This window comes from Pan troglodytes, chromosome 3 (genome assembly GCF_028858775.2).
Source record: "Pan troglodytes isolate AG18354 chromosome 3, NHGRI_mPanTro3-v2.0_pri, whole genome shotgun sequence".
In the NCBI taxonomy this organism is placed as follows: domain Eukaryota; kingdom Metazoa; phylum Chordata; class Mammalia; order Primates; family Hominidae; genus Pan; species Pan troglodytes.
This window is the reverse complement of record NC_072401.2, coordinates 59,912,907-59,927,487: the sequence shown is the minus strand read 5'-3', so window position 1 is coordinate 59,927,487 and position 14,581 is coordinate 59,912,907. Positions and strand designations below refer to the sequence as shown.

Sequence of the window (14,581 nt, the reverse complement as noted above, 5' to 3'; positions counted from 1 at the left end):
TAAGGATCATTATAGCATTACTGTGGAAGATAGCTTGAAGACAAAAATACTGAGGACAGGGACTCTATATAAGAGGCTACTGTAACACTCTAGTAAAGAATGAGAAACTAAACTAAGGAAAAGACAAAAAAGATGGAAGATATTTATTCCAGAGCATTATAAGAAGGAAAAAGTTAATGACGATTTGATGTGGAAGAGAAAGCACAAGAAAAAAATAGGGTGAGTCTTAGATTGATTGCTTGGATAACTGAGTGATTGATGGTCATCAGCTGAAAGATTAAATAAAAGTGAGGAGCATATTAAGAGGGAAAAATAGTAAGCTAGGTTTTGAATAGGTTGGGTTTGATGCTTATTCAGTTGGATACAAGATTCTGGGTAATTAGAGAAGAGTTTTAGCCGAAGGCATAGCTTAAGGAGTCAGAAGTAGATTACTTTATAAGAGAAAGTGAAGACTAAGAAGAAAAATTGTCAAGTATAATAAATCAGAGAAAAAGAATCAGAAAATAAGACTTATGGTTTCTATTAAAAGAAAAAGAACATGAAAAATTGGCTTACAGAAGCCAAGGAAGAGAAAAATAGATTTCCAGGTGGGCATAGTCACAGTTAAACGTCTAAAGAATTGAAGTAACACAAGGACAGAAAATCATTTATGGTTTTCACAATTCAGTGGCAATTGCCAACCTCCATTAGAGCTATTTCAGATAAAAGAAATTGAAGTAGAATAAATTGAACGACAGGTTTTAGGTAAGGAAATGGATAATATACACACACGCACAAACACATACACACACACACATACACACACACACACACACACACACACACACACACCTGTCATCCCCATCCCTGGGGAAATGTACTATGAGCCCCAAATTGGTCAAAATAGAAACCAATGTACAATAACATAACAGGTTTAATATATTAAGTTTCTGATTCAGGCAGTTTTCTTTAAATCATTGAGATAAGATTAAATGTTGAGTTATAGGTGAAGGAAGTAGTTTAATGTTTCTCTGGCTTTGTGCTGATTTTTCTAACCTTCTGTTAACAGTGACAGTATAAGGCACCAGTTATAAATGTGGGTTTTAGAACCAAATTGCTGGTGCTCAATTCAATATCTGCCAGAGACTAGCTGTAATACCCAGACTGATTACTAATATTCTCTGCTTCTCAGTCTCAAAATAGGATGGTGTTGATCATAGTACTTTCCTCTTAAGGTGGTTGTTTCGGAGATTTAATTATATTATATATATAAAGCATTTAAATTTGTGCTTCAGCACTTAAAGTCCTCAAAAAAACTTACCTGCTATTATTTTTCTAAGTTGCCTTGAGAACTGATTTCTAGAAAAAATAAAAAGAAGAAAAGGGACTTTGATGCACTACTACTACAATCTGGACTATATAACCTCTTTTGAAGTAGAAATTGAACTCAATAACAGAATATTCTTAAAAGCTCTCGAATGAGTTAAAGCTCAAATTTTATGACTCTTGAAAAAGGCGTATACAATATGCATGCATATTTAAGGTAATTCTTGAAAGTTTTGTGGGCCCTAGTTTCTGGTCCCGCACTTAATGATGATACCCTTTCTGCTGTAAGTGAATTTTTAGTTGAGAAATAGAGTATAGTGTTCCATAAGGTAAACAAGATGCTGTGGTGCTCCAAAAATACAATTCACTCATCTACGAAGCTCTAATCCTGATAATAAAATGAAGAAGTTGAAAGAAGAATCATGCAAAAGATTTTAATCCCATCTTTAACAATTTTTAGATTTTTTATTTTCTTAAGATTCCAGCACTATCAAATATGCTTTGCAATAGGTTATAATCAATACCAGTAAAATGCTTAGAGGTATTTTAAATTGTGGGAAGTAAAGGAAAAAATTGTGAGAGTAGACAATGGAGCAACAACATGTAAAGTGATAAACTTCAAATATACAAGACACAAAATTTGGAGAAAAAAACCACAAAAGATTTTGGTATTTGGTAGTTTCTAGGAAACTAAACATTGGTTATTCCCCAATTTCAACATATTGTGATAGTTGATGAGTAATAACTGATCCTAGGGGAGAGGCCTTTAAGCCACAGATTTCTCCATTCCATTATACCTTTGAGTATATAAAACAGCTACAATATTCCAGGGCCAGTCACTTGCCATTTCTCATAACAGCGTCAGAGAGAAAGAACTGACTGAAACGTTTGAGGTAAGAAAGGTCTTAAGTATCATTGTAAACTAAGATTGTATATCTATTTTGTAAATATAGATATATAGCATCTCTCCATATATTTTTCTTTAAATCATAAAAATTTTAATTATTGAGACTAAATTGTAATGGTTGCTTGAATTTGTAGACTTAGTAATTAGAAAATCATTTTTAGCATTCTGTTTGCAAAACTTTTTTTAAAATCACCACCCTGCTGTAGTAAATATTTATTTTAGAGTGACCATAAATGAATCTTTCTAGGAGTGGAGCACTGGTGGGGGAGAGTGCGGACAGAGTGAAACAACAGAGCCTCAGGTTTATTTTTAAATTTGTGGCCATCAGGTCAGCAAACAGAGGGAATACGCCCCACCAGAGATTCTCTAAAGTCTGAGCAAGTGCCAATTTCTTTGGCCTCCTCTTTTATCTTTAAAATATATGCAGTACTTACATTCCATTCCATAACATTTTATGTTGATTTTAATATAAAAGTCATTTGTCTTTCCCATAAACTCTTGAATAAAATTAATTATCTAGGAAGATGCATCTGATTTATCTGGAGAATCATTTATTCTACAGCACACAGCAATAAACTGCTATGGGTATCATGACTTGATAAGTATAAAAATAAAAGGAGATAGCTGGTAATTATGCTGTGTCCTGACTCTAAGATATGATCTGGAAGAGTCTGTAATGTGGATTATTTACTTATTTGCTTAATGTAGTTTTGAATAATTCTTGAAACCAGTTGAAAGAAATTATATTGTAAAGGCCCTGCTTGAATTCTATTCTCTCCAAAACTATTTTCTCAACCTGCCTCTTTCTTCTTCTAAATACTCACAATATTTTGCAATTTCTACATACGGTATATATCACGCTTTTTTTCACATTACAGAAATATCTGTATCCATCTTCCATGTGGAAGTCTCAAGTGGAAGAAATTATGCTTTATCATTGTATCCCTGAAAGCACCCAGCATTGTTGCTTTGCACATAGAAAGTGGACTATGTATATGTATGTGTGTGTCTGTGAGGAGTATGTGTGAGTGTGTGCATGTGTGTGTTTGTATAATTTTTACTCTTGATTTCCTATATTAACAATCTGCCTGTAGAAGTCTGAACTTGACCGGAATTTTACATTCCTGTCTTCTCAAAACTATTAGATTATCTGGTACTTTTTTGAATTTGAATTCAAATTTTGACTAGTATCAGAAAATAAAGGCAGAGATCAAAACTTTGCTACATTTTTTACACTGCGTTCTTTTGTCTCATAGATATATAGGAAACATCAAAAGGTGATAAAATTTCCCTAGAATCTCCACTATCTCAAAGTTACTTCAAAATGATAATGATATTAAAAATTGACATTTTCCTCAATGTAAAATATTAAATAGTCTTTAAAAAGCTTTGTAATGTATTTACTTATAACAATGTAACAGTGAGCTTAAAAGATCCATAAATCACGGACTTTCCAAACTGATATTACAGGCAAACTTCAGAGATACTGCAGGTTCAGTTCTTGACCACCACCATAGAATGAGTATCAAAGTTAGGCAGGTCAAATGAATTTCTTGGATTCCCAGTGTACATAAAAGTTATGATTACACTACAGCATTGTATGTTAAGTATAATAGCAGTACGTCTAGAAAAACAACATACATATCTTAATTAAAACATACTTTATTGCTCAAAAATGCTAACAATTTTCTCAGTCTTCACTGAGTCATAATCTTTTTGCTGGTGGAGGGTCTTGCCTTGATGTTGATGGCTGCTGAATGATCAGGGTGATGGTTCCTGAAGGCTAAGCTGGCTGTGGCAATTTCTTAAAATAAGTCAACAATGAAGTTTGACACACGGATTGACTCTTCCTTTCACAAAAGATTTCTCTGCAGCATGCGATGTTGTAGCATTTTGGAGCATGTGAAGCATTTTGCCCACAGTATTTCTTTCAAAATGGGACTCAACCCTTGCAAACCCTGCCACTGCTTTATCAATTAAGTTTATGTAGTATTTTAAATCATTTACTGTCATTTGAAAAATATTCACAGCATCTTCACCAGGAGTAGATTCCATCTCAAGAAACCACTTTCTTTGCTCATCCATAAGAAGCCATTTTTCATTCATTCAAGTTTTACCGTTAGATTGAAGCAATTAAGTCACATGTTCAAGCTTCACTTCTCATTCTAGTTCTCTTGCTATTTCCACCACATCTGCAAGTTACTTCCTCCACTGAAGTCTTGAATCCCTCAAAGTCATCCACAAGAGTTGGAATCAACTTCTCCCAAACTCCTGTAATGTTGATATTTTGGCCTCCTCCTATGAATCACAAATGGTCTTAATGGCATCTGGAGTGGTGAATATTTTACAGAAGGTTTTTAATTTACTTTGCCCAGATCCATCAAATAAATCACTATCTGTGCCAGCTATAGCCTTACAAAATGTATTTATTTAATAATGAAACCTGAAAGTCAAATTTACTCTTTGATCCATAGGCTGCAGAATGGATGTTGTGTTAGCAGGCATGAAAACAACATTCATCTCTTTGTACATCTGCTTCAGAGTTCTTGGGGGCTCAGGTACATTTTCAATGAATGGCAATATTTTGAAAAAAACATTTTTTCCTAAGAAGTGAGCTGAAAATATTAGTAAACCATGCTGTGTTAGATGTACTGCCATCCAGGCTTTGTTGTTCCATCCACAGAGCACAGGAAGAGTAGATTTAGTATAATTCTTAAGGGCACTACCATTTTCGAAATGATAAATGAGCATTGGCTTCAATTTAGGAAACCAGCTCTATCCCTTTAAAAGAGTCAGCCTGTCCTTTGAAGCTTTGAAGCCAGGCATTGTTTTCTTCTCTTTAGCTATGAAAGTTCTAGATGGCATCTTTCTCCAAAATAAGACTGTTTCATCCACAATAAAAATCTATTATTTATTGTAGTGTTCTTAGGTAGATTTTCTGGATAACGCTGCAGCCTCTATATCAACACTTACTGCTTTATCTTGCACTTTTATGTTATAGCCAATCTCTGCTAGCTTCCAGCTTTTCATCTGCAGTTTCTTCACATCTCTCAATCTTTGTATAATTAAAGAGCATAGGGGCCTTCTTCTAGATTAGGCTTCTGCTTAATAAAATGTGCTGGCTGGTTTGATCTATCCAGACAACTAAAAACTTTCTCCATATTGGGGATAAGACTCTTTCGCTTTCTTGTCATTCCTGTGTTCATTGTAGTAGCACTTTTAATTTCCTTCAAAACTTTTCCTTCGCATTCACAACTTGACTAACTAGTTGTTGCAAGATCCTAGCTTTCAGCTTATCTTGGCTTTTGACATTCCTTCTTCACTAAATCGTTTTTACCTTTTGATGTAAAGTAGGAGACATGCGACTCTTCCTTTCACTAGAACACTTAGAGGGCATTGTAGGGTTATTAACTGGCCCAGATTTAATATTCTCATGTCTCAGGAAATAGAAAAGCCTGAGGAGAGGAAGAGATAACTGGGGGCATGGCCAGAGAGTGGAGCAATCGAAACATTCACAAGATTTATCAAATAAGTTTGCCACTTATTTTTCCCATAACACCCCCAAATAATTAGATCAAAGTAACACCACCAAAGACCACTGATCACAGGTCACCATAAAAGATATAATAAAATCTTATTACATCTTTATAATGTCTTATAGATATCAAAATATCTTATAATACTGAAAACTTTAAAATATTGCTAGGATTACCAAAATATGACACAGAGACACGCAGTGAGCATGTGCTGTTGGAAAAATGGTGCTGATAGACTTGCTCGATGCCGGATTGCCACAAATTGCCACTCAATTAGTAAAAAAACAAGATATGTATGAAGTGCAATAAAATGAGGTGTGCCTGTATATACACAACACCTAGAATAACATCTCATACTTAGTCAGTTATCAAGAAAACCTTTATAAACTAATAAATTAACAAATATGAGGCAAATTTCAAGTAAAGGCCCCTAGCCAATCTCCATTTTCAACTTGATTGCCTTTCCCAGAACCCCCCACATATTCTTTAGCACATACTGCATTCACACCATGACAAAGAAGAGGATTAATGCCTAATGATACCATCCAATATGGAAGATTTCCCATTATTATTTGAAATCAAGTAATATGCACATGTTTATTGTATTAATGACAAATATTTATAAATGCAAATGTTCTGTTTCATTGTGTACTCCATTATAAAATTATTGAATAAATCTTTAATTTAGCCCAGTTTTCTCAAATATAATATTAACAATATTGTAACTGATACATTTTAACAGTGTGTGTAATATGATAAGGAATCTACAGTGAAAATTAAAATACAATAAAATGCTTTGGACAAGTCCTTTATCATTTATTAAATAATAAAACTTGAAAGTCAAAATTACTCTATGATCCATGGACTGCAGGATGGATTTTGTGTTAGCAGGCAAGAAAAGAGATCCTTCTTCACATTGCGAATTTTTTGGGGTTGCCTGGAACCAGTGCAAATAAATCTGTCACCTACATTACTTTCATGGACATTAGTATATGGAATGTCGAACTCTCTGAGATCACTGAATAACTGCTTACTTCCAAACTGACATTCTCTGTATAAACCAATGCATTATTTCTTCCAGAAACTTTTCTGTGACTATCAAGTATGTAGAAGTGTTATTCTTTTATTTTTTATTTTAAGTTCAGGGATACATGTGTAGGTTTGTTACATGGGAATTAGTATTCTTAAATAATATGTTAATGTTTATTTTTAAAGCAATTGGTGTAATATAGTTATGAAATTACAAAGCTCCTTTGCTTTGACCTTTAAAAAGTTCTTTATTAACAAATAGATTGATTCCCTAAGATTGTAAGTGACTTGCTCAAACTCAAAGAGCTATTTGTCAAATAATTCGTACTTTAACTGGATCTTTTGAATTCATGGTCTTTTAGCTGACTTCTAAGATATTTATGAATAAAATGAAAGTTCTTCTTATTTTTTATTTACTCCATTTTGCAGATGAAGAAAGTTCTCCTTCTGATCACAGCCATCTTGGCAGTGGCTGCTGGTTTCCCAGTAAGTATCCACGTATACATTCCAAAATATTTACGTATGGCCATGTATGGCATATTTATGTCAACCAGGAACCACATACTCAAGGGTGGTCCCAAAAGATTATAACAGAGCTACCAAGTGCAGTGGCTTATGCCTGTATTCCCTGTAATTTGGGAGGTCAAGGCAGGAGAATCACTTGAGCCCACAAGTTCAAGACCAGCCTGGGCAATATAGCAATCCCCTCTCTACAAAAAAAAAAAAATTATAATGAACCTAATGACATTGTGGCCATCATTATGTCATAGGGCAATGCATTAGTCGTGTGTTCATGTGTTTGAGATGATGCTGGTGTAAACAAACCTACCCTCTGCCAGTCATATAAGAATAGAGCACAAAAAATTATGCACAGTTCATAATAATAAACAACTATGTTACTGGTTTGTGTATTAATTATACTATGCTTTTATCATTATTTTAGAGTTAACTCCTTCTACTATTTTTTAAACATTAACTGTAAAACAGCCTCAGACAGGTCCTTCAGGAGGTATTCCATAAGAAACCATTATTGTCATAGGAGATGATAGTTCCACATGTCTAACTGCCCCTGAAGATCTTCCAGTAGGAAAAGATGGGGAGGTGGAAAGCAGTGACATTGATGACCCTGACCCTCTGGAAGCCTAAGCTAATGTATATGTTTATGTCTCAGTTTTAAACAAAATAGTTTAAAAGTAAAAAAGAAAAAGCATATAGAATAAGGATAGAAAGAGTGAAAGTATTTTTGTACAGCTGTAAAATGTGTTTGTTTTAAGCTAAGTGTTATTACAAAAGAGTTAAAGTAAAATAGTTATAGTAAGCTAAGGTTAATTTATTATCAAGGGAAGAAAAAGATGTTTTTATAAGGTTAGTGTAGTGTAAGTGTACAGTGTTTACAAAGTCCACAGGAGTAAACAGTAATGTCCTAGGCCTTCATATGCAATAACTCACTTACTAACTCACACAGAGCAACTTCCAGTCCTGAAAGCTTTATTTATGGTACATAACCTATACAAGTGTATAGGTATAAAGGGTACCATTTTCCATCCTTTATACTGTATTTTTTACTGTACCTTTTCTATGTTTAGCTATGTCTTAGATATGTTTAGATATACAAATACTTACCACTGTGTTGCAACTGCTTACAGTATTCAGGATAGTAATGTGCCATACAGTTTTGTAGTCTAGGAGTAAGACACTACACTGTCTAGCTTAGTTATGTAGTAGGCTATACCACCTAGGTTTGTGTAAGGACACTCTATGATGTTCACATGATGAAATCGCTGAACTACCCATTTCTCATAACTTATCTCTGCTGTTAGGCAATGCATGACTCTATATTTTGTCTTGATTCATGAATCTTAAGGGTTTTTTTCTCCTTCACAGGCTGTATTCTGTAAGAATACCTAACACACACGCTGTATTCTGTAAGAATACCTAACACCTGCCCTTTTATCATTACAGTCCAGAAAATACTATAAACCATATACTGTTCAGTGCATAATTCAGTTCCACATATCTTTGGTGTAGTGGTGAATTTGAGCCATTTAAGAATACATATTAAGACTTTTTGGGAAAATCATTTCTACATTTCCAGACAAATTATGGGTATTTTAAAAAATGGTTATTATGAAACAATATTAGGTAATAGATTGTCATGCATATGTATATATTTATTTGTGTGTTTTCATGAGCATGAGTTTAATTAATTTCACTATTTGATCTTTAGGTCTCTCAAGACCAGGAACGAGAAAAAAGAAGTGTAAGTTACCTTTTCTCTTTTTTACATGTAAGTTTTACATGTGAAATATTCATAACTATAGTTAAAGATATTGATTTATCTAAACCTCCCAAACTGTGGACAGATTCATAAAGAGCTTTTGGTATTAGCACTCAACAGAGGTTTAGACTTCAGGGATTTGAGCTCTGCTCATAGAGAGGAAATTATCTCCATATCTCATGTCACGGTAAAAATTGGATTGAAATCCGAATCACTCTGTGATGATTTGGGTTGCAATATTTTTTACTAGATTTATCTAGCCTAATAACTCAGACCTCCACTCTGCCATAGCTCTATGAAACTCATTTCAAAAAAGGGAAAAAATGAAACCTGAGCGTTAAGAGATGTGGGCCAGCTTTGATGATCCTCCCAGTGGCAAATTCACTCACGGATTATTTGGGTCTAAACAGTTAACTAAAATTGTTTAATAAAAAGAAAATAAAATTTGAAGAGGGAAAGCCTTGTTTAAAGATTTGTTTTTATTTATGGAAATCCTGTTATCTGGAAAGCATGATTTTATCGCAAAAACTACAAACAGAGTTAAGAATACAAAAATTAATAGAGATACAAACAGATAATTGAGAGCAAAAGCAGGAAGAAGGAACTGAGATACTGAAAGAGAGAAGTTGTTTCCTACATGTGGTTTGGGTAAAGACCTTGCATGAAGGCAAAGGGAGAAATTTTATGGTACCGCAACACCACATTCATCTTGGCCCTGTAGGTAAAGAAGTGATTGCCAGAAAAACTTGCCTTTAACTGGAAAGGTATAGGAACATGAGTATCTCTAAATAATTTTTAAATGATGCAAATTAATAAACTCCCTGTCCATAGTACACACAGAAAGGATAAAGGATTTTAGAGCTTCTAAAGCCTCTTCCTAAAAATAAAGGCCCATTATTTAAAAAGCAAAGCTGTTTTATTTCTCTTCTTACCCAAATGACTATAAATCATGCTGCTATAAAGACACATGCACACGTATGTTTATTGCGGCATTATTCACAATAACAAAGATTTGGAACCAACCCAAATGTCCAACAATGATAGACTGGATTAAGAAAATGTGGCACATATACACCATGGAATACTATGCAGCCATAAAAAATGATGAGTTCATGTCCTTTGTAGGGACATGGATGAAATTGGAAATCATCATTCTCAGTAAACTATCGCAAGAACAAAAAACCAAACACCGCATATTCTCACTCATAGGTGGGAATTGAACAATGAGATCACATGGACACAGGAAGGGGAATATCACACTCTGGGGACTGTGGTGGGGAGGGGGGAGGGGGGAGGGATAGCATTGGGAGATATACCTAATGCTAGATGACGAGTTAGTGGGTGCAGCGCACCAGCATGGCACATGTATACATATGTAACTAACCTGCACAATGTGCACATGTACCCTAAAACTTAAAGTATAATTAAAAAAAAAAAAGTGAAATAAATCCTTTAACTTCTTTCTTTCAACAGATCAGTGACAGCGATGAATTAGCTTCAGGGTTTTTTGTGTTCCCTTACCCATATCCATTTCGCCCACTTCCACCAATTCCATTTCCAAGATTTCCATGGTTTAGACGTAATTTTCCTATTCCAATACCTGAATCTGCCCCTACAACTCCCCTTCCTAGCGAAAAGTAAACAAGAAGGAAAAGTCATGATAAACCTGGTAAGTACACATAGTTACAATCATAGTTTATTTTAAGTTTGCAGATTGGAATCCATAATTTCAAGGAAAAAAAATGTTAACTATGTCCCTAGTTGGCCCCTTTAAGTTTCTGTTTGTTTTAATGTTTTTCTCTGGTAGATACTGTCACGTGTGTCCACTCAGAAATACACATGTGCCCTTCCATGATCTAACCAGCACAGCACTTTAAATCCCTCCTTGGTTGTGATGTAACAGAAACAATTTCAATGTTATTAAAATATTGTTTACAAAGTATTTGTAACTCTTTATACTATTGTCAATAACTGCATTTTGGACTGAATCAGAGTAACCAAGGTGGAGATCACAGTAGATGAAGTTATGGGCCTAGAGTTTAAAGTAGACCAGCTTAGCCCTTAGAGAAACATGTAATTTTTCTAATACTAAAACTCCAAACCTAGCTTCCAAGTGTCACATTATAGTAAAATTTTAAAGGCTTCATGCTTCACCTATAACAGTGGCCCCTGTCATTTCATCACATCAAAAACAAAGTGGATGGTGTGTCAATTACTAGATAAATTGAGGAAATATAATCTATACTATAGACTATAGATCTAATCTACTATAATAATTTATAATTTAATATATATAATTTAATCTTATCTAAGATTAAATTAGAACCCAGAGGACTGTTCTAGGAAAAAAATATTTCAGCTACTACTTACCACTAAAGACCTTTGCTTTCTTTCTACATCTTGAGCAGATGGTTTCCCAGTCCTTGAACTAGATATATTTTTAAGCCAATAGTTGTCATTAAAATGCAGAAAATGTATATGTTTCCAAGAAAATGACCCATTGCAATTAATAACCATATGTCTGTTATTTATTTCAGGTCACCTGAAATTGAATGTGAGCCACTTCCTTGAAGAATCAAAATTCCTGTTAATAAAAGAAAAACAAATGTAATTGAAATAGCACACAGCATTCTCTAGTCAATATCTTTAGTGATCTTCTTTAATAAACATGAAAGCAAAGATTTTGGTTTCTTAATTTCCACAAATTCCATGATTAGTACTCAATTTGTTTTCAATCTTCAGCAATCCTCTGAAGAAGGAAGAGGTGGCAGGTGGTGATAAAAATAAACTGTCCTACAGCATGTGACAAAAGTCATCCAACAAGATTCTACTTGCACAATAAGCCTTTCAGTGGGTCAGAATGACTGCCTTTGTCTCCATAAGTTGATTATCAGGAAATTAGAAAAATTCTCTTTGAATAAAGATTATGTTTCTTCACCTTAAGTTTAAATTGTTCATAGCTGAGCCCCTTAACATCAATAATGGAAATTCTGCCAACATCCATCCATAACTGGCTACAAATCAAAGTCAGCCTAATGAGCCACTTGGCACTTGAGTAGGGAAATGGCTGACTCCCTTGGTCACTTTCAGGGATTACAGGTACCTCAAACATTTAAATATTTATTGGCATTAAAGTCAGTGATCCCAATTAAAATATGGGAAAGACAGCAAGAAAACCAAACAGTTATCAATATAATTTGGTAAATTAATTTTATAGGCATTGTTTCCTAACTTTACGGCTGATAGATTGGAGGCAACTGCATGACCCGGGAGAGGCAGTCATGGGAAAATAAGATAGAGGGGCAGAGAGAACAAAGGCAATCAGAGCCCTGAAGAGGGGCCAAAGACAAATGGTTGCTCTGAAATGTGGAAGAGTCAGCTCTGCAAGTAATCTACTGTGCCACTAATCTACTATCTAATCTAATCTATCCCACTTTTTTGTTTCATTAAAAGTCTTTGACATCTCTCCTTAACTCTCAGATTAGAGCTTTTATTTTATCTGCCTCATTTTATGTCACAATAACTTTCTGAAGAAAAAACAACTCTGGCATTTACTTTTAACTACTAGATTTGTTTCTATTAAAATTAATCAACTATTTCCCCCACCCAGTGAATTTGGGCATTATTCTTGAATACTGTAATTAGAAAACAACAGGGAGTATCTGTGTATTTACATACAGAAAAATACAGTAAAATGTGCTATAAAAGATTTTTTAAAATGGTACCACTATATACGGTACTTATACCCTATATAGGCCTCTAGGCCTGGAATTTGCTCTGGGTGAGTCAGTAAGTGAGTGGTGATTAAATGTGAAGGCCCAGGACATTACTGTACACTACTGTGAACCTTATAAATACTGCAAACTTAGGCTACTCTAAATTTATGAAAACATATTTTTCTTTCTTCAATAATGAATTAAGGTACAAAAATATCTTTAGAATATAAAGATACAAAAAAGATACAAAAACATCTTTATTCTTTATATCCTCATTCTATAAGTTTTCTCTACTGTTAAATATAAATACTTTTTTTAAACTTTTAAACTTTTTTGTTTAAAACCAAGACACAAACATACATATTAGCCTAGGCCTACCCAGGGCCAGGATTATCAAGACATCCCTAGCAACAAGAGTTTTTCAGCTCCATTATAATCTTATGAGATGACCATCATAGATAGTTAAGCATTGACCAAAACACTGTTATACAGCGCATGACTATACTTATTTTTTGTCAATTGTCATGCTAAATACTGGCAATTTGGGGAAAATATTGTTGTGCTAAATACTAGTGATTAAGAAAAAAGGTTCTCTTTAATGATCTTACAGGTTAGATAGGGGAGATAAACATATACAAAATTTCAAGAAATGTAATAAATGCTCCAAAAAATTACAGAGCTTTTTGTTTTAAAGCAGAGGAGAAACTAGCTCTGCCTACACAAATTAGGAAAAGTCCCACAGATGATTTTGAGTTGAACTTTAATGGATACATAGGTTACTGACAGGGAAACAGGCACAAATTAGATGCTGAATAGATATTTACTAGATAAGCTCTACACTCAAATTGGTATTTTTGCTTGTTGCTTTTATTTTCTTTTTGTTTTTTTTTATTGAAAACGGATATTTTTAACGATGTTTATTTTCATTGGACAAAGACAAAAGAGCAAAAGATGGGAGTGAAATACTTTAAAACATATTTCTAATAAATATATAAAGTTCTATTAATCTTAGGAACAACCTCTAATCTGAGAAGCAAAAGATAAACATCTTAATAATATTCTTGTTCACTAAATAACATTTCTACCAATTTTTCATGCAGATACAGAGTAAATATAACCTGATGAGTTATTTCCTTATGAAAGTAGCTAATATATCTAGGAGACAGTATTTATTTAGACTTCTATGTCAATTCAATAATACCCGGGCAGAGTTGAAACTCTGGCCAAAGCCATGGGCATCAAACCAAGGTAGCTGAAGGACACTAACAGCAATATAGCAAGGTGAACAGCAAGGCATGGACCACCTATTGGATGCTCCCCACAATCGCTTAAGGAAGCTTCTACTTCCCCTCAAGTATCCAAGACTTTAGCACGGGAATTAAATCAGAGCAGAGAGACACACTGAATTCTAATTGCGGTCACTCTAAATGAGAGCCCAGCTAGAGACCAGTCTCCCCAACAGTCAGGAGAAGACCAGTTCTAATACACTCACAGGAGAACAGAGCCCAGAAAAATCCATCCCTCATCCACATGTTCTAACTCTTCTATGAAGTAAGTTAGAATTCAAGGGGAAAACAGATAATATGACTGCCCACTTTAGAAGTTCTTCTTGACTAGGTTCTGGCCTCATGCAGAGGAAAGTAGTAATTCCAAAACATTGATCTGCATAAAAAATTATTTAGTTTCTTATTTGTTCTTCAGATTTCTAGGAACATTCCTGCTCTGAAAATTTTGACTCCGTGTTGTGGGATTAGGCAGGAATTTGCAACTTGAACAAGTAGTACAGATAATTAATCATTTGCTCAAAAAG

At 34.2% G+C, this 14,581-nt stretch overlaps 1 protein-coding gene across 1 annotated transcript; it reads left to right on the top strand.

The window, feature by feature from the left end:
• Positions 1 to 2,095: 2,095 nt before the first annotated feature.
• FDCSP (follicular dendritic cell secreted protein) lies at positions 2,096 to 11,734 on the top strand. The gene is made up of 5 exons (XM_001160925.5): positions 2,096 to 2,198; positions 7,207 to 7,263; positions 9,005 to 9,037; positions 10,529 to 10,724; positions 11,593 to 11,734. Exons 2-4 carry the CDS (start codon positions 7,207 to 7,209, stop codon positions 10,694 to 10,696), a joined length of 258 nt encoding a protein of 85 aa, XP_001160925.1. The 5' UTR covers positions 2,096 to 2,198; the 3' UTR covers positions 10,697 to 10,724; positions 11,593 to 11,734.
• Positions 11,735 to 14,581: the final 2,847 nt, after the last annotated feature.

What these genes read in the sequence shown, in the direction of transcription:
- FDCSP (XM_001160925.5), top strand. Translation starts at nt 7,207, where the DNA reads ATGAAGAAAGTTCTCCTTCTGATCACAGCCATCTTGGCAGTGGCTGCT. An exon ending in CAGTGGCTGCTGGTTTCCCA is followed by an intron (nt 7,264 to 9,004) that starts GTAAGTATCCAC and finishes TTTGATCTTTAG; the next exon opens with GTCTCTCAAGACCAGGAACG. An exon ending in AGGAACGAGAAAAAAGAAGT is followed by an intron (nt 9,038 to 10,528) that starts GTAAGTTACCTT and finishes TTCTTTCAACAG; the next exon opens with ATCAGTGACAGCGATGAATT.